Source organism: Rutidosis leptorrhynchoides, chromosome 1 (genome assembly GCF_046630445.1).
Source record: "Rutidosis leptorrhynchoides isolate AG116_Rl617_1_P2 chromosome 1, CSIRO_AGI_Rlap_v1, whole genome shotgun sequence".
Classification (NCBI taxonomy): Eukaryota; Viridiplantae; Streptophyta; class Magnoliopsida; order Asterales; family Asteraceae; genus Rutidosis; species Rutidosis leptorrhynchoides.
The window spans coordinates 95,293,100-95,313,984 of NC_092333.1; the positions used below are offsets into that span (position 1 = coordinate 95,293,100).

General features: G+C 31.8%; 1 protein-coding gene and 1 non-coding gene across 2 annotated transcripts; one reads left to right on the plus strand and one right to left on the minus strand.

Moving 5' to 3' along the window:
• The first annotated feature begins 2,566 nt into the window (after positions 1 to 2,566).
• Positions 2,567 to 7,519, plus strand: LOC139863143 (protein IQ-DOMAIN 22-like). Its single transcript, XM_071851793.1, has 4 exons — positions 2,567 to 3,044; positions 6,287 to 6,463; positions 6,654 to 6,719; positions 6,828 to 7,519. The coding sequence occupies exons 1-4, from the start codon at positions 2,706 to 2,708 to the stop codon at positions 7,455 to 7,457; spliced, it is 1,212 nt and encodes a 403-aa protein (XP_071707894.1). The 5' UTR covers positions 2,567 to 2,705; the 3' UTR covers positions 7,458 to 7,519.
• A 439-nt stretch (positions 7,520 to 7,958) lies between these two features.
• On the minus strand, positions 7,959 to 8,060 carry LOC139887499 (U6 spliceosomal RNA). Its single transcript, XR_011773320.1, has one exon. It is a non-coding gene; the product is annotated as a U6 spliceosomal RNA (small nuclear RNA).
• Between the last annotated feature and the right edge of the window lie 12,825 nt (positions 8,061 to 20,885).

Genomic DNA, 20,885 nt, shown 5'->3' on the forward strand with positions numbered 1-20,885 from the left:
GAAACAGTTCAGACAGATAGATTAGGATAAATAGATGTAGAATACCAAATAAATCAGAAAAACGTGAGCAGAGCAATGGTATAGGTTGTTTTCAGGTTACGAGAGGTCACGGGTTCGAGACCCTGCTGTGACATTACATTTTTTTGGGACTTCTTTTAAGGTAGTCTATTTTCTTAATTTGTTATTATTATTATTATTATTATTATTATTATTATTATTATTATTATTATTATTATTATTATTATTATTATTATTATTATTGTTATTATTATTATTATTATTATTATTATTATTATTATTATTATTATTATTATTGTTGATATTAAGATTATTATTGTTAAAAGTAATTGAATCATAAGTATTATTATTATTGTTATTATTATTAGTATAAGAATCATTTATAAATTGTTATTATTATTGATAATACTAATATTATTATTATCTTAAAATAAAATCGTATCATTTTATTACTAAGTATAAATATTATTATCATTATTACGATTATGATTATTATTATTATTATCAAAAATTATTATTTTCATTATCATTATTATTAAACCCTTCATTTTATTTAAAAACTACTAATATCATTATTACTATTATTATTGTAAATATTACGAAAATTATTAGTATTAACATTATTACTATTATTATTGTATTGTTATTGATATCTTTAATTGTTATGATTAAGATTATGTTTATATTAAATATTGTTATCAAAAATTATAAATTTTATTATTATTATTAAACTTTTCATTTTTATTAAAAACTGTTATCATTATTATCTTTATTATTAGTATTATTATATTAATAAAATTATTATTACTATTATTAGTAAATCATTATGATCAAAACTATCATTTTTATTGAAAACATCATTTTAGTAAAATTACCATTTTTACTATCATTAAAACTATATTATTATTATTATTATTAACATTTAATTACCAGAAACATTATCATTATTGTTATTACAAAATGATACAACTCTTTATTCATTATCATTATTAAAATCATTTTTATATATAGAAAATACATAAACGTATATGTATATAGAAATATATAATAATTGAAATAATACATATAAACTTATTCGATTACAAGTATATGTGTTAATATATATACTTGATATAGGTTCGTGAATCCGAGGACAACTCCGCACTTGTTCAGTGCCATCATACACATATTAACCACAAACTATCTTATCGTATAGTTGACTTTTCCGTGCTTCGATCATCCATACTTTCTCTTTAAGGAATACTTTCACTCACCGAATTACTAAGGTGACTTTCATAGCCCCACTTTTATTACTATAACACTTTTTATACTTACTGGGGTGAGACACATGCTGCTTTTATACTTTAAACAACTTAGACACAAGTACGAACTTAAACTGTGCTATAACTAGCTTATGCTACTAAGACTCCACAGTGATATTTTTTAATTGCTTTCAGGATAAGGCATTCTTAATTATTGGGGGTAGGCCTATCGGGAGTAACGTCCCCGATACATTTGACTACGATGTCTTTGTATTACTTAATAATGATTTAAACATGGTGATAAGGTACTGCCAACTTATCATCGGGGAAACAAAACAAACGTTTAGTCTAAAATATCACGAATCAGTACTACTTTTGGATCTGCGAGATCTACTTTTATAACAAATCTTGTGGTCTAAAAACAAACGATCAATCTTATTTGTTAAACCTATGAATTTTACTCAACCTTTTTGGTTGACACTTTTAGCATGTTTGTCTCAGGTACTTAAGTATTGCTTCCGCTGTATATCTACTGCTTTGATGATGATTGCTTGCTATGCTTGGAGTCTTCATTACATATCATATCAATTGAAGACATTTTGTAAACTGTTTATCTTCCGCTGCAAAACTCAACAAAACGTCTCATATAGAGTCGTTCTCGTTTATACAACTGTGATTTGATGTAATTAGTGACAAATAACCCCAGGCCCTATTTGGGGGTGTCACAATACGCCTCTGAGCAGAGTGGTCAATATTGTGACCATGGTAAGGCGAGATGTTACAATACACTCCAAAAAAAATCTCGCACGAATCGATTCAAGATTTTAGGACAGATTTCCGGCTTTTGAAGATCGACATAGAATAAATCTCGAGAATACCCATGACCGATTTGATCAATGTTAATCTACCACCCGACGACAAGAACTTTCCTTCCAAGATGCTAATTTCGTTCGAAGTTTGTCAACCAGCACCGACCAATTCGAAATACGTTTCATACTAGAAAATCCTTCGGGTATCTTTTGGTTGGTGACTACAATGTTAAGTGTATCTTTTAAAATTTTAAAACATAATGTAACACTTAAAAAATTCTTTGAATAATTTAATTTTTCAACAATGAAAAAAAGTGAATATAGTTTTATTATTCGGTGTTATACCGTTCTCACCATCAAAATTAAAAACGTACTACTCCGTAAATAAGTTCACCTTTTATTTTATTTTTTTTAACTTCGTAGTCGCTCGGTTATCGTTATACGAGTATTTATTTACTCCGTATTTCATGTTCCATTCTTACTCCACTCCCATACACACATTTTACACACATTTCTCTCGTTATTAAATGAATAAAGAGAAATAATTATAATTATACTCCTATTAATCCAACCAAACGACTCACCGGAACCACCATAACTCCTCACTTAACCACCGTAACCCAACACTACACACAAAATGGGTAAGCCATCAAAGTTGTTCAACTCACTTTGTTGCTTCTTCCAACCCAAAATACAAAATCTTCCGGAAACATATGACAAGTCACCTTCTCCTCTACGTGACACGCCACGTCACCATAATTCCTCCAACCAAACATGCGGTGTCGTAGGTTCAGCCGATCATGCAATTGCAGTAGCTGCCGCCACTGCCGTAGCCGCCGAAGCTGCCGTGGCTGCTGCTCATGCTGCTGCTGAAATTGTACGGATGACTAGCAGAACCGCCGGTGGCGGTGGTGAGTACGGCGTTGATGGTGAATGGGCTGCCGTTAAAATCCAGTCTTATTTCCGAGCTTATTTGGTACGTAGTAATTAATTTCTTAATCTTTCCATTAAGGGTTTTTTTCGTCTTTTTAAAAATAAATTTTATGTTCTACGTCAACGCACGAGGTACGTTATCATTAAATAAAATAATATTAAATCTTTAATTATTGGTCAAAGTGAAATCTAAGCGTGTTCATACCATATTGAAGTTACAATTTGTAGTGCTTGAAGTACACATAATAATTAAGTTGCACCGGCTTAATTTAATTTCTTCACTAATTTTAATGCAAAAGAAATTACCAATAAACTTGTTGAAGTAATAACTCTTAAAATTTTGTGTAGCTACATTCTAATTCTATGTCATTTATCGTATATTTAATTTAATTATTTTCGGTCATTTCAGTAATTATGTTAACTTATCAATATTAGGGCTGGTTTTGGTTTCGTTTACGTCTAGAATAATTTTGTATTGCAAACAAAACAACTTGTCTATTAATTTTAGCAGAAAAGAAATATTTACTTTTGTGAATAAGTTTTTTCAGCCAAAAAATTTAGTTAATCTAATACTCTGTATGCATTAACAACTTGTACTCTAGGGGATTGACATTTGTATATAAATTGTACGTAATGTACAAGAATAAAAGACAACGTAAGCAGTAGGAAAGGGAGTGGTCGATTGGGGTTAATCAGAAAGTGTAAAACTTGTCATGTGGACCACAAAAATGAATTTCTTTTCATAATTTCTTGTTTGCATTTAAGGTTTGTATCTCGGATTGCTACATTTTTATCCTGCATCCAAACATATTATTCACTATGTTCACTATGGAGTATTATTTGTTAGTATTATTGGGTACATTAGTACATAGTATTGTAGTAATTTTTTTAATGTCATGGTACATCTATTTTATTTAATTTGACATTTAATTAATATTTCTTATATAGTTACTGGATAACTTAGAGATTGTTAACGAGTGCAAAAAGATGGTAAATTTTTGGATTGGAATTTTAGAATATCGGCAGCTTTTTTCATTTTCTCGTGAATATATCCAAAAGTGAAAATCAGGCTTTTTCAGACTAAAAGGAAGCAAATACAGTATAGACCTCTACTGTCTAATGCAAATAAAGAAATAAAGTTCAAGATGAAGTTAGAAAATGACATCTATTATTAAATTAACAAATATTATGTAAAGAAACTTGAAATGGAAGTAAGGTTAAATCATTCATAAAGAAGTTGTACCATAACTATATTTTTCTAGTGACAATCTATAAAGTTATCGTTAACGTGTTAAAAAGTGTTGTATGAATTGGTTAATTATTATTTTTAAGGTGACATTTATTCATACACAACACTTTAAACAGTAATTAGTTGTGTCTTTAGAAATATTCATATATAAATAAATAAATAAATAAATAAATAAACGCCATTATTTCATGCCTTTAGAATGGCGCATTTAGGCATTTGTGAGTTTGTGTGTAGGAACTAAAAAGGCAAAAACAGAGAGCATTTTTCTTAGAGTACAGTCCGTGATTGATTTGGATAAAAGGTAGAAAAGGAGTTGTCATAGCTGATAATGATATGGCTTGATTATTATAAGTGCTACAGTCTGGCTTTAGGGGTTGAGTTGGTTATTTTTACAAACTATTGTCCTTGTCATCAAACATTTCATAAGCTATCTTTTAGGGGTTGTTTACTTTTTTCTGAATTTTACTCTTTTTTCATTTGCTCCTTATTCCGGAGGAAACATTACAAATTTCAGATTAAGTAATAAAGAAACATAAGTTTTACTTCGTGAGTTAAGAGCTGAGCTGTACAGAAACTGATGTGTTTACTGATCATTAAGTGGAAAGTAAACATGCCTTTAGTCTTTTTGCCTAAAACAAAATACTTAAAATTATTTTATATTTTACGCAAAGTTAGTTATGTTTTGTATGTTATACTTGTAATGATATTTTATGAATTTTGCCTCCCTCGATATTTTAAATTACTTGAAATATTTTTGTAAGGCTAGTAAGTAAGGGCTTGTTTACCTTCCACTTCATGATCTGTTTCTGTACAACTCTTAATTTAGCAAGTAAAATTGCCGTTTCTTTGTCACTTAATCTAAATTTGGTCTGTTTCTGTGAAACATAGAATCAGACATCCGTTCCCTTCCCGTAAGGAGGCAAATGAATAGAGGACTTAATACAGAAAAAGTAAACAACCCCAAATTTTGTCAGCTTAAAAATGAGAAAAATAGAGTTTTTTTGGGCCCCTCAATGGGTCTATCCTATCTCTGCCCTTGGTCCTCATACCTGTTTCGATCAAGTCAAAAGGCAGCCGAGGTATGCGGCCATTAGGCCTAAAATGCGTTCTTGTGTGCATTTAAACACAAATTCATACCTCACAAGTAGTTTTGATATTTATATATCCAATCGTTAAGTATGTAAATGTAAATTGATTAGAAAACTTATTTCTACTTTGTTAGATTGATGGCTTAAGAAATAATTATCTATATATCTAATAGACAAAACCCTGCAATAGTAATCAGGGGTATTTTCGTTATTTCACCTTTTTTTTTTGTCTCCAAGGATAAAAGAAGCAACTCTCATAAAAGAACCAACTCTTCAATGTTACCAAAAGATGTCGAAAAAAATTCTTTTTTACCAAAAAAAAATCAACTAACTTTTTTTTTTTTTTTCCTTTTCTTTCTCAACGATAAAGGAGACAACTTTCATAAAAGGAACAACCATTCAATGCTACCAAAAGATGTCGAAAAACATTCTCTTTTACAAAATAGATCAACAAACTTAAAAAAAAAAAAACGAACGCTAAAAGAAACAACTTTCACAAAAGGGACAACCCTTCAATGTTAGATGTCGAAAAAAAAAATTCTTTTTTACAAAATAGAGCAAGACTTTTTTTTTTTTAACTCGCATTTAAAACGGAGCCCCCGGCGCGAAGCGAGGGCTCCACAACTAGTTAACAACAATTTAGGATGTACAAGTATATAATGAATGTCGAAAGTACTGGTTTACGTACTGTTAGTTTCTTAGTAATAAAAGTTGTAGTAAAATGGGTTGGCACATTAGAGGGTTCTAGACATGAAGTGATGTAGTGCCCATAATAAGATTTGTTTGTTGTGCACCTATTTACTTTTAATTATCTTGACTAAATATAACAATAGTACCATATGGTGACCTAAATTAATGAACTGTTTGGTCCTTAGGAGGCCATAATCCCATGCTGATTGATTGTTGTATGTTTGTACACTTTGAATTTACGTTTGTGAGTAATTGAAGGCAAGGAAAGCGTTACGAGCATTGAAAGCGTTGGTGAAGCTTCAAGCACTTGTGAGGGGTCACATTTTAAGGAAGCAAGCTGCTGATGATATGAGACGTTTGCAGGCTCTCGTTAAAGCTCAGGATCGAGCACGCGCTGCCCGTTTACAGATCGCTGATTCACCCCATTCATCAAAGGTTGCATATTTGTTCATCACAATTTAAGTTTAATTTCTATGCAACCCTAACATTTGTTTTACATGCTCTAGTGAGATTTTACATAAAATTTCCTGTTAATTAATGGAGTTCCTTTTTAGTTGTTGAAAATGTACAAGTTTTAATGCTTGTGATACTGCCCTGTAATGCATTTAAATTCTCGGGTTTGCAGGGTCCTCCAACTCCTGAAAAGTTCGAGCATGTTCTGCGATCAAGGATCTCCAAATCGGCACTAAAGGTGTTTTTTTGTGTATACATTTTTGTTCTGGCTTTAGATGTGTGTGTGTGTTTTTGTGCGTGTGTGTATGTGTATATATATCTGAAAATTACATGTCTATCTATACAGAATAATGGTTCAAGATTGTATGATGAAAGGAACGAAAGAATCCTTGAAATGGACAACACGAAATCTCACATAAGACGACGGAACCTCTTCCACCCGGACCAAACAAGTTACAGCCACAGTCAAAGTTTGACCACTTCTCGAGGATCAACGATCCATCCATCAGGCCTAAGCCCAAGTGGGTCCTACGAAGTAAATTCAATAGCCGCCCCATTGGATGAGCCTTCGTTCTACACCGCTCAAAACAGCCCTCCGTACTACACGGTTTCTTCGAAGTGCAACACGTCGTCCATGCGAGTGAGCCCGTTTAATCCGGCCAAGAGTGACTGTTCACGAAGCTGTAGTCTTAGTGGGTACTCGGACCACCCAAACTACATGGCGTACACCGAGTCATCAAGGGCTAAAGTGAGGTCCTTAAGTGCCCCTAGACAAAGGCCTCAGTTCGAGTTTCCTAGCTCTACAAAGAGGTATTCTGTGTATGGATTCAGTTCGGGTATCCAACGTGGTCCGAATTTGCGGGATAGTTTTGCGAGCAAAGCGTATCCAGGATCAGGCCGGCTAGACAGGCTCGGGATGCCGGTTGGAGGTTTTGGTTTCCGTGAAAGCGACTTTAGCGGTGGTTACTGGAATTAACAACAATGATCTTTGCTAACTTTATATATGTCGTAGGACATGTAATTCTCTGTTTGTTTTAGGGTTAGTTGATAATGAACCTTTTAGTTGTTACTAATCTAGTGGAACTTTTATTATTATGAATGTAAACTCTATATTTTGCACTGGACCCCTTCAAGTTTATGCCACATTGCATCTTATTAAGCCTTGATACCAATCAACTTGAAAGTTTGACTGTTAAAAAAGCTGTCTTTTTACCACCGAGGCATTGCCTGAGTGGTTTCCAAGCCTTAGTAGGGGGAATCTGCGATTAGTTGTCAAGCAACTCGGGTTCAATTCCGATAAGGGGAAGGTTTTCTCCAGGATTTTTTCACGATTAGTTGTCAAGTAACCCGGAACTTGCGATTAGTTATCAAGCAACCCGAGTCAATCCTTGGAGTTTCCTATCTAGCTTGTGTGGGTCGCAAATGAGAGGGTATTCGATGCGAAAATTTGTCGTTAAAAAAAAAAGCTGTCTTTTTTTTTTGTGTGTGACAATTTCTCGATTTTTGCGTAATCCTTATGTATAGGCCATGCTAATTTTCTTTGTATTGTTTTTATAATATCGGACGTCCATGAATAGACGTTAGGGAACCTGTCTTAGTGACTACACGGCCCAAAATATTTACGGCAGAAACATAAGTTTAAACGAATACCGTAAGTCAGCGGGCTTATATCCACAACAGATTTATAGAGTATAAGAACAAAAGAATTAAAAATTGGGGAAGTAATGCAATATTACTCATTATTGATTGTTACAGTGCCATCTTGAAGTAGGTATACAGCTCAAGTAATGGCACCAGCTGCAATGATCATTACCATTCTCTCCTTTAAAAAGCATTAGCAAGCCAACACCAAATCTGCAACCGAAACAAGCCAAGTTTCAAAACTGCAGTTTTGTAATCTTTTAAATCTCCTAATGTCATCTATCATAATAAGCGTAATTACACGTTGCTGGTACTGGATTTTAAAAAGTCAATAGCAAATGTGTTTTCTCTAAAGTCAATGATTTGACCCAAAAACTCAATGTTACCAGACTCGGAGAACGATATAAAAGCAAATTGTGGTTAATAGAAGCATACTGCATACCCGGAAATCAGTGAGATCAAGGAAAGAATCCAGAAAACATATTGGAAAGGTGTGCACTTCGATTTCTTGCGAGCGTCAACAGGAAGATGGTGACGTTCTTGCCAAGCAAATTGAGGACGGACAAGCAATACAAGGAGGAAACCCGATAAGAAACCTCCGATATGTGCAAAAATATCAACATGAGGAAGAATCCCGACCGCTAAACTGATCAAGATGATTTTGATTTTGTATTTCAGTTAATTAGTAACCACGTCCTAATCATTAAACAACAAGCACCAGAGATGGAATCGTTGAAATTAGATGCTCTACAGGAAGAAATGAACATTACAACTGAAACCGAAAATTTACAGCATACTTTAACTAATTCTTTTTCAGGAAAATTATTTGTTGATAAAGGAGTTATTTCTTCTATGAATAATTTCTCAAATCAGATCTCAAAAAAATCTAGGGAGATTATCCGTTGTCAAGAACTTTATGATCATATAACATCTCAACTATCCCAGTTTAAATACCTTACAATCAAATTCTAGATTACTTAGGATCTCCAATTAAGTAAACTTTCTCATGTTGTACAGGCGGATGATATTTCTACCTTGAAAAAGATGCAAGATATACTAACTATAAGACAAAGATCGATGACATTGTTTGCACTTCACAACTACCATAAACAAATGATTTTCTTTAATCACTAATGGGAATCCATACCTACATAATTCATGTTAATTTTTTGTCCGACGGTTAGTTTTTTTATTAGATATTTTTTTTTTTGGGCAAAAGGGAGAATTATATTATTAATAAACAAGGTCAAACATACAAAAGGGCCAAAACACCCCAAAAACAACAAACATACATCCAAAAACACAAAAGATAAACTGCTAAACCAACCTATCTATTACAACTTCCAATTTGCATTCCAAATTTCTACAGCCTTCTTCACAGCAGGAGAATTTTTGACTTTTATAGTCAAAAGTTTGACCCGAATACACTCTTTAGCCACTTCCAGTAAATCCTTCGCATCCCTTTTCCTTCCATGAAATGATCTTTGATTCCTCTCCTGCCAGATATAATAGACAGCAACAGCAACCACAATTCTCATAATAATGCTCCAAATTTTCTTTTTAAAAGGAATTTTTGCAATACCCAGAATAACATCAGAAAGGCAATTTGGGTGATTCTTTTCCAATAACATCTTTTTTAAATCATCCCAAACCTCCTGTAAGACCCTGTTTCAGTTCAGTCCGGTTCAGTTGATTGGGACGCCGTCTAAGTTTTGGGACGTCGTCCAGTACTGAAGAGTTGGACGCCGTCCAATATTTGGGACGCCGTCCAAATGGTCTGTCGGGCCAGCTGTGTAATTTTAAGATTTTAAAAGGGGTATGTTGATCTTTTCACTTGGTGGCCGGTTTTAAGTCACAAATGGGCAAGATTGATCTCATTCAACCTTATCTTCACCAACACAAACACTCTCATCCATATCTAGTGAGAGAGTAAGATTTTAGAGAGAGAGAGAGAGAGCTTGATTTGGAGAGGAAGGAGTCGGATTCTCGCCAAAGCTCGGGTTTTAAAGTTATTCATCTCGTTCACGGCTACGTTGTGGTAGTATTGGTAAGTTCAAACTTTGAATTTCATTGTTAGATTTGATATTCAAGTTAGGGTTTGAGGTTGATTAGTTGTGAAACCCTTTTAGATGATGAAGTGGGTTTATGATGACTAGTTATTGTGGTCACTTGGCGGGTTTTGGGTTGGTTGACGTTTTGGCCATGATTAGGCTTTGATAATGGGTATAATCACTAGGTTTAGTGATTATGGAAGTGTTGGAACACTTTTGAGTGTGTTTGGTTGATTAATTTTGAAATGGGTCAAAATTAGGGTTTATGTGTCAATTTGAGCAAGACGAGTGTTTAACACTTGTGTTTGGGTTTAATTGGCGTATTAGGACCATTTTCACTTGTGTTAGTGATTATTGGTTGGTTTGGACGCGGTTTGGTGCTTGGAAGTGCAATGGGTCGAAATTGCACTAAGGGTCAATTGGGTTGGTTTGTAAATCCACCCTAATTGTGTTATTTGTATTGTGATAATGGAATAGGTACTTTCCATTGGCGAATTGCGGATTATTCGGTTGCATTCATCAAGACAACAAGGAGAGTGTTAATATCCAATGTGCATATGTATGTGTAGGATGGGTGCGGGTCGGGTGAAGTGGTTCTCTGTTATAGAGCTTACTTCACATATAGGTGGATTTGATGGACTTGTGTGATAGGTCCAATTGGCACGGTTGTGCGTTTTGGTTGACTACCTTTGGTGAGGTGCACACTTCGTGCATACGTTATCACATGGACTTGTGATATGGAGTTATATAATCCCGATGTAGTGGGATTGGTATTGAGATACGGTTGAGTAACCCCGATGATGTGGGTATTGTTGAGGTAATGAATCTCGGGTAGTGCGGATTCATGATGACTCGGGTTATTCGGTCATCTTATTGATGAGGTAGTGAAGCTCGGGTTGTACGAATTCACTAAGGCTCGGGTTGTTCGGCCGTCCTCGGTGGTTGAAGTGGTGAAGGAAGTGAATCTCGGGTTGTGCGAATTCACTAAGGCTCGGGTTGTTCGGCCAACCTTCATGGGGTTTAAGGTTAAGGGGTTAACCTTGTTGTAGTATCGGATGTATTTTTGTATATGCGTATATATACTTATTGTATGATGTAGCTAATCTTACGGATTTGGCTTGGTGGTACGTTAGGTATAACATTGCTTAGTTATGCTCGGATTGCGGTATGTGTTTACTATTTGTGTGTTGGCGATGCGTATTCATTTTATGCATATATATGTATGTAGTATATTCTCACTCACTAAGCTTTAGCTTACCTGTGACGACCCGAAAATTTTCGACCAAATTTAAACTCAATCTTTAAATGAGTTCGACACGATAAGCAAAGTCTGTAATGTTGAATGTCAAAATTTTTGGAACTGTTTTCATACAATCAATCAACTTCAACTATTCCCGACGATTCACGAATAATTGTTTGTAATTAAATATGTGTGTGTGTGTGTGTATATATATATATATATATATATATATATATATATATATATATATATATATATATATATATATATATATATATATAGTGGTAGGATCAAGAGGGAAGTAACCATTCGGGGGGAAGCGGGGGGAAGCAAATTTTTTTTTTTTCGTTTTTTGAAAAAACTTTGTTCACGAACATTATAGATGAGATGAAAATATGAACATTTAGTAGAGACACTTTGTGATAAATGTTTTTATTTTGGCGGGAAAACGCTCGAAGAAGTAATATATAATAATTATCGCGTTTTTCGCGCGTATTTTGAGGTTTTAGCTATTGGGGTTTATATATTAGGGTTTAGATATTAGGGTTTATAGGGTTTAGATATTAGGGTTTAGAAATTTAGGGTTTAGGGTTTAGATTTAGGATTTAGATTGAGTTTTTAACACGAACGGTTTAGAATTTAGGGTTTAGGGTTTGGTGTTTTGGGTTTATGGAATAAACCCAAAACACCAAACACCAAACCCTAAACTCTAAATCGGGCTAAATTTTACTTCACAAAACATGAAAAAAAAAAACGTTCATATTCTTCACGAACAATATTATCTTGAATGTTATTTTTGTCGATCGTTTTCCAGCCTAAATAATAACATTCATCACGAAGTGTCTCTTCTAAATGTTCATATTTTCGTGTGATCTTGATGCCGGAAAAAAAAAATTCAAAAAAATCGAAAAAATAAATTTTTTTTGCATCCCCCCGCTTCCCTCTGATTGGTTACTTCTCCATTGATCCTGCCCCTATATATATATATATATATATATATATATATATATATATATATATATATATATATATATAAATGAAAGTATATATAATAAATTGAAATTATAAAATATAATTTAAACATTAGAATTAAATATGTATAATAATATACAAAATAAATAGGTTGCAATTAAAATGATTATATATATATATATATATATATATATATATATATATATATATATATATATATATATATATATATAATATCTATATATAATTATTATTATATCGTAATGTATAAATATTAAATACTAAATATATGTAAATATATACATGTAATATTAATATAATAAGTTTGATTGCAAGTTAAAAATATAGTTATTATGGTTACTTTCATTATTACTATCATTAATATTAATATCAATATCTGTATTATTAATATTAATATAATATATAACATATAGATAAAGAAATTGAAACATATAGCTTGTTATTACTAGTATTATTATTAGATATAAATTTGATACATATAATTTGTTATTATTATTATTTTTATAATTATTATTACCGTTATCATTAAAAATCATTATTATCATTATTATTATTATTATAGTTATCATTAGTATTAATTATTATTAAAATTATTATAAAAGATATCATTATTGTTATTATTAATATTATCATAATATTATTATCATTATTATTATTAAAGTCTTTAACAAATATTATTAATGTTATTACTAATAAAATTGTATTATTAATAAAATTGTTATCAATTAGTATTATTATTATTATTATTATTATTATTATTATTATTATTATTATATCTAATTATTTTTTTATGTTTATTAAATATATAATATAAAAGCAGATATAAACAAAACCTGTTATCTAATCTGCGTTTTTTTTTTCTTTATTGATTGAAGATGCTGTCGGCTCCCGTACTAATTCTGTTAGCAGTCTATTTCAACCTTTAATTTTTTATCTTCTTCTTCATGTCTCTGAGTTTGAATGTCGATACCATTTTTTTCTTTTATATAACGATCGATTTCCTCTCATTATTGATATAATCATACGAGTCCTCCAACTCTATATCAATTACTCAGACAAATCCAATTATCACAGCAATTCAAGAATTAAACAGAAAATAAACATGTCGACCTATGTTCTTCACCTTTTTCAGCCAAATCTCGATTTCGTATTTAATTTCAAAATGTAATATTGCAGAGTTGTTAGGAATTGTCTTTTCAAACTATCTGTAAAGTTTCAGAACTCAATTCTTCCTATCGAATCCTAATTTCCGAGTCAAACTTTAAAATTTAAAAGTCAACAATTTTGTTCTTTGTAAAATTCATGTTCGTTTTAATGATTCTGGTACAATTGATGATCCAAAAAGTTTATAAGGATGATTTAAAACCTTTTTCATTTAGCAATCATGGTCTATAACAGCCTCAAATGTCGAATTCGATTTAAAGTTAATACGTGTTCTTATTTTTCTGTTTCAGTTTTATTTTAATTAATTTTCTGTTGTTTTAATCAGTTCAAACACTTCTAAAACGTTTCTGTATAATTTTAAATCTTAAAACTAATTAGTAAAATTCGTTGTTACTTGGAGTTGAGCTCTGATCGATTTCAAGAGGAAGAAGAAGATGAATACGAGTAAACGGGTTATAAGATTTTCATTTGGGTTTAAATCAGATAAAAACATATGGTCGAATGGTTAAGGGACATAAGGGGTGAGCTAGTGGTCGTGGGTTCGAGTATGTACCTGGGCTGTTATTTTTTTTTAAACTCTATGAGGTAGTCTATCTTCATTTATTATTACTATTATTATTATTATTATTATTATTATTATTATTATTATTATTATTATTATTATTATTATTATAATTATTATTATCATTATAGATTATTATTGTTATTATTGATATTATTATTAAGTATTAGTATTATTATTAGTATAGTTATTATTATTAATTATTATGAATATCATTTATTACTAGTATTATCAATATCAATATTGTTAGTATTAGTATTATAATTGTTATTATTACAAATATAAGAACAAGGATAAAATTTATTATTAATTTCAATAATATTAGTATTAGTATCATTTTTATTAGTATTATTAACATATTTAAAGTTTGTAATATCATAATTATCATTATTATTATTACATGTATTATCATTAATATTATCATAACTATCATTTTTAATCGATAAATAATGTACATAGAATATACTTATTATATATATTCTAACTATATAACCATATATCAAACATAATAACATTTTTATAAATACTTATATATAACAAATTATTGAATTTTAAATTTAATACTAAACATATAGATAGATATAGATATGGTAATATAACTAAATGTATAGATAATAATTATTTTAAATATATATACCAAATAAACAGATATAACATAAGATATAATATATATAAATAAAATATATATTTTAAATGGAATTTAGTATAAAATTTATATAACTACAAACACATAAATATTATATAATTAATAAATGAAATTATGAAATTTTCATTATATGTTTTAATAGATATACAATTGATATAAGTTCGTGAATCCGAGGGCAGCCATGCATTGTTCAGTTGTTCAATGCCGTCTGATGTTATGCGAGGTGTATAAAAAATAGTTATTAATTTTAGCAGAAAACACTATTAAATACGATACAATTTTACACAAGATATTTATTTATTTATAGAATGGATATACTTAAACCTTGCTACAACACTTATAGGCAGTGTACCTAATCGTACAGTAGTGTAGTTTTTAGTAAGTCCGGTTCGTTCCACAGGGAAATCTTTAAACAAAGCTCAACGCTATATTAGTTTACTTTTATAAAAATACAAACATATATATAAGTAATATTATTATTATAAAGGGGGGTTTTTTACCGTTTAATGACCGGTTTGTCGATTTTAAAACTTTAGTCGCAGTTAAAACCTAATGTAAAATATAAAATAAATACAAGACTTAAATTTAAAGCGTAAAGTAAATAACGATAATGAAATTGCGAATAATAAAAGTGCGATAAAATAAACTTGCGATAATTAAAAAGTACGATAATTAAAAATGCAATTAAATATAATAACAATAAAAAATGCGATAATTAGAAGTGCAATTAAATATAAAATAAAGGAAATTAAATATGAAATAAAAGAATTATGCTTATTTAAACTTCCGTAATCATGATGTTTGACGTGTTGATTTTAGTTTTATGCCCATGGGTTAATTGTCCTTTGTCCTGGATTATTTAATATGTCCGTCTGGTTTTTGTCCATAACAGTCCATCAGTCATAAATATAAAGTGCGAGTGTCCTCATCAAATTATTCTTATACCTGAAGTTAAATATTCCAACTAATTGGGGATTCGAATTGTAACAAGGTTTTAATACTTTGTTTAATGAATACACCAGGTTATCGACTGCGTGTAAACCAAGGTTTTACTACTTTGTTAATAATTACACCAATTACCCTTGAATGTAATTTCACCCCTGTTTTAATTATTCTAGTGGCTATTAATCCATTCCCGTGTCCGGTTAAATGAACGATTATTCGTACATATAAATACCCCGCCCATCGTGTCTGATCGAGTGTATATGGTAATTTATAGGGACGCCCAATTGTAAATCTTTATATTAACATTAACAAACTTTCATTTAGTTAAACAAATATAAAGCCCATTAATAGCCCATAGTCTAATTTTCACAAGTGTCGTTCTTTTGTCCAAACCCCAATTATGGTACAAAGCCCAATTACCCAATTTTAGTAATTAGCCCAACATCATGATTACTTCGTTTTAAATAAGCATAATAATAACTTAGCTACGAGACATTAATGTAAAAAGGTTGAACATAACTTACAATGATTAAAAATAGCGTAGCGTTACACGGACAGAATTTCGACTTACACCCTTACAACATTCGCTAACATACCCTTATTATTAGAATTAAAATTAAAATATAAATTATATATATATATATATATCGTATATATGAGAGAAGAGAGAAATAGATTATGAAAAATGATCAGAATTCGGTTTGCTTTATAGGCAGAGTCGATTTTTGGGGCTCCGCGACTCGCGGCAAAATCCTCTTCAAACTCCGCGAGTCGCGGAGAATGAATTTACAGCTCACACCCTTGGAGTCTTTCTCTGCCGACGGTTTTATAATATATATATATAATATATATATAATTAATATAATTAATTATATATTATATTATATTTATATACATAGTTAACTTGTAATTTTTAGTCCGTTGCGTCGAGCGTTAAGAGTTGACTCTGGTCCCGGTTCCGGATTTTCGAACGTCCTTGCGTACAATTTTATATTTTGTACTTTGCGTTTTGAATCTTGTACTCTTGTAATTTCGAGACGTTTCTTATCAATAATTGGAACCTTTTTGATTGTCTTTTGTACTTTTGAGCTTTTTGGTCGTTTGCGTCTTCAATTCGTCGAATCTGTCTTTTGTCTTCACCTTTTATTATTTAAACGAATATCACTTGTAAATAGAACAATTGCAACTAAAAGCTTGTCTTTCTTGAGGAATAATGCTATGAAATATATGTTCGTTTTTAGCATTATCAAATATTCCCACACTTGAGCGTTGCTTGTCCTCAAGCAATATTGTCTTGAAAGACTAGAATCACTTCTTTATTCTTCACACTTTGTACATCAGTGATTTCTATACGGCGGTATAAACAATGGTAGTAACGATATGGTTTACAGTCCCACATGACTATAAAAATTTAGATCCATTAAGGAAATTGGATCTTTATGAAAACATTTGATCTTTTGAAAATTAAATCTAGTTTTTACCCTAGATAAGTTTTCCGGGATAACCCTTTACCGGTGTTTGCAAAATATTTTTGTGGGTTTGGTGGGGTTCAGAATTGAAAATTTTAGCTCAAAACTTGCTGTTTTGTGTCACCCACTTGCTAACCTTGTATTAGGAAAGCAACATGTCCAGTTTACTTGTTCCGTATATTACCTTTCGGCAAACTACCGTCCGGTTGTAAAGGAAAGCGTTGAACAAGCAACTGTTAAGGCAATGTCCCGTGACATGCTTTTGATTATGGTCTATAACGTGTCGGACGCAATTACTATCCTTGGTAGGAGCAATAGTAAAGCTCACCCTTATAATTTTTCGGTCTGGCACAAGGTCCTGTCTTTGACCACTATGCAACCACCGTTCTTACGGTTGACACCCGATTTGGTTCAGGTGACCTAATGAATTCCAGGTGAATTCCTAGGATTTTACGTTCAATGGTAATGAACGTATTGAAAATAGGGCTTTCAGAAAACAAATCGGTTTGTAATTTTGATCAAAATATTTTCTCGTTTAAGCTCGAGTTTAGATATCATTGAATTCCATGAGTTTGTAATTCTCAATCTTTAAGGTCAATCTCTAGGATTGAGTAATATCAGTCTTAAAAGCTGATTTTTAATCTTTAAGGAGATTATCCTTTCTGGGGATCTGATTCATTAGTCTTATCAAGCTAATTTGCACGGTGCCCCCCCATTGTACGAGATAAATCCTTCTCATGGTTAGGATAAATCTGACCACATGGCGACCCTGTTTAATGCTGAGGTCCGTGGATTTCCTGCTGATTTTAGTGATGACTTTTCTAGATTTTTCGTCAACCTACAGCTGGTCTGGACGACAACTTCATGACCTAAATCAAGAAGCGCGTGTCTTTTTCGGAAGACTTTACTTCCTTTTAATGATGGAATTGATTCATCATGTAGATCCATCTCTTCTTTTCTTTCATCGGGTAAAACAGTTTAGTTTAGTCCAAAGCAAAAGTATTTTCAGTTATTTGTTACAGATATATGTGACATATGTTTAAGATAACTTGGTAAATTTTCCCACACTTGGCTTTTATTTTCCTTTTTATCGTCCTCTATTCCATTTTAAATGAATTTTAACATTTTAGTTTGTTTCTTAATTTATGTCCTTTCCGAGGTAACAATAATTTCGGTGTTAAAACCTAGTTTTATCGTTCATAAATATGTATAAACATGATTTTGAATTCATTTAATTGAAAATTTTGAAAAATTTTACTAGAATTGGGTAGTCAGTATATAAGACTAGGGCTGTTCTTTATTATCAGAGAGCACTAGATTCTAATACAACTACTGCTTTACTAGTATTTTTAATGGTAACCAAGTGTTTAAGATAAAAATTTTAAAATCCGAAAGAATTTAACCCCTTCCCACACTTAAGATCTTGCAATGCCCTCATTTGCAAGAAATCAGTAACAATTTAAATTATTGAGGGTGATTAGTGTGAAAATGATTAAATTTTACCAAAGTTTCCAAATATATTGGCGTTTGTTTGCTGAATGATAAATGGTGCACATCATTTGTTCATTCCGTCTTGTTGTTAGTTCACATATATTTTGCATCTTGTCGTCAAAATTAGTTGCTTTTGCTGAACTTAATGCCAGTCTTTGAAAATGCGTTGTTTTACCCTGTTGTGTACATAAGATAAACTCCAAACATATATACATATTTTTGAAGTTTGGTATATTACCCCACATTCAAAAATTATTAAAATCTAAGAATAAAAGTTAGACAATTATAAAAATGATTACAATATTAACAAAAGTATTAAACGTATCAATAATTACAAATTACAAAATAAAAAAAAATAATAAGTAAACTAAGGATGATATTGGTACCAATAGGGGTTCCAGGCATAACCATAAGTGCTATAGAATGCTTCGGCAGGGTCGTACGTAGGATATGGTGGCTGCATCTCTATAGACCAAGGAGGGAAGATGGGTTTCGGTGTAGGAATATAGTTTCTACCTATATGTTGGCAATGAGCTATGATCTGGTTCTGATGAACTTGCCAATCTTCAAATGCTCTCTGTCTAGCATTTTCGTATTCCTGAGAAGCTATAAACCTATGCATTTCTTGCATCTCATTCCCCCCTCCTACATTACCTTGCTGCTGGTTTCTCTCCACCTGTGGATGTCTACCATGGTATCGTACTGCGGCGTTATTTCGCCTCTTCAAAACTTTCGCACCATGGTATACATTTAAACCTATAGTATCGCGGGGTTCCAGCTCTTCTAGTAATAATCCCCCCCGACTTACATCCACACCGAGATATTCACCAATCAAAGTAATAAAAATACCACCTCCTATTATGCTATGTGGTCGCATCCCCCGAACTATAGCTGATAAATAATAACCCACACAATATGGTATACTTACAGCGCTTTGTGGGTCTCGAATACACATATGGTAAAACAAATCCTGTTCATTTACTTTTTCCTTGTTTTTACCCCTTTGTGTAATCGAATTAGCTAAAAACCTATGTATCACTCTTAATTCGGCTCTATCTATATCCAAATAAGAGTAATTTCCCCCTTTGAAACGGTGATGGCTTGTCATTTGACTCCACACACCGTGTGTATCAAAATTTTCATCTATCTTTCTACCGTTTAGTATCAATCCTCTACAATCGGCAGACGCTAACTCCTCAGGCGTATATATACGTAAAGCCTGAGCCATGTCCAGTAAAGACATGTGGCGCATCGAACCGCCTAACAAAAATCTAATAAAAGAACGATCGGTTAAACTAGCTACCCGATCATTCAACTCTATACTACATAACAATTCTTCACACCATACTTTATATACAGGTCTACGTATGGTGAATAAACATATCCAGTCATTAAAAGAAGAATTACCATACCTCTGTACAAGTAATTCCCTAATTGGCCCGGCCAATTCTACAGCTTCTAAGGGTCCCATTCTATGACCCTCGGTACCTCAACAACCTTAGAATGAAGAGTATGCAAACCCCGTTGATATTTTGGATAATCTATCCAAAGTCTGTCAAATCTCAGGTTCGGGTGCAAATCTTCCAAGTGCATATCGGAAAAGGTCATGACTGGATGAGGTATATCCTGCTTGTAGTAGTTATCCACCTCCTGTTGTTCCAAATTCTCAGCAGGAGCATTGCGGGCTTGGGATGAAGATTCACCCCTTTCATTCTGCAAAACACATCAAACACAATTTTTGTGCATCCAAATATGCATTAGTGTCAGCAAAATCATCAATCAAAATAATTATAATGACATTATCAATTTATATCAAACTTAAGCTTATTTTCACATTTTTATCAAATCTACATTTTTTCAAATAAGCATATACAAAAATTTTCGCCAAGTTCATAAGCATTCAACTCAAATAACATGTCAAAATAATCATTACTAGCAATCAAACAAGTCTCAAATGGCATTATCTTTCAAAAATCAAGTTCATGAATTTTAGACTTGAAAAAGTCCACTTTAATTCTCAAAATCATGTTTAGGCTCAAAGTTTGGATCATTTAACTACCTAGACATGTTACACTACTCAATTTAGCAACAATTCATGACAAAAATCGACCATAACCTGTTTATATCAAAAAGCCCCAAATTTGCTCAAGAACACAAACCCTAGATTATTCAAAATTTGAAGTTTAAGGCTTCTAATCATGT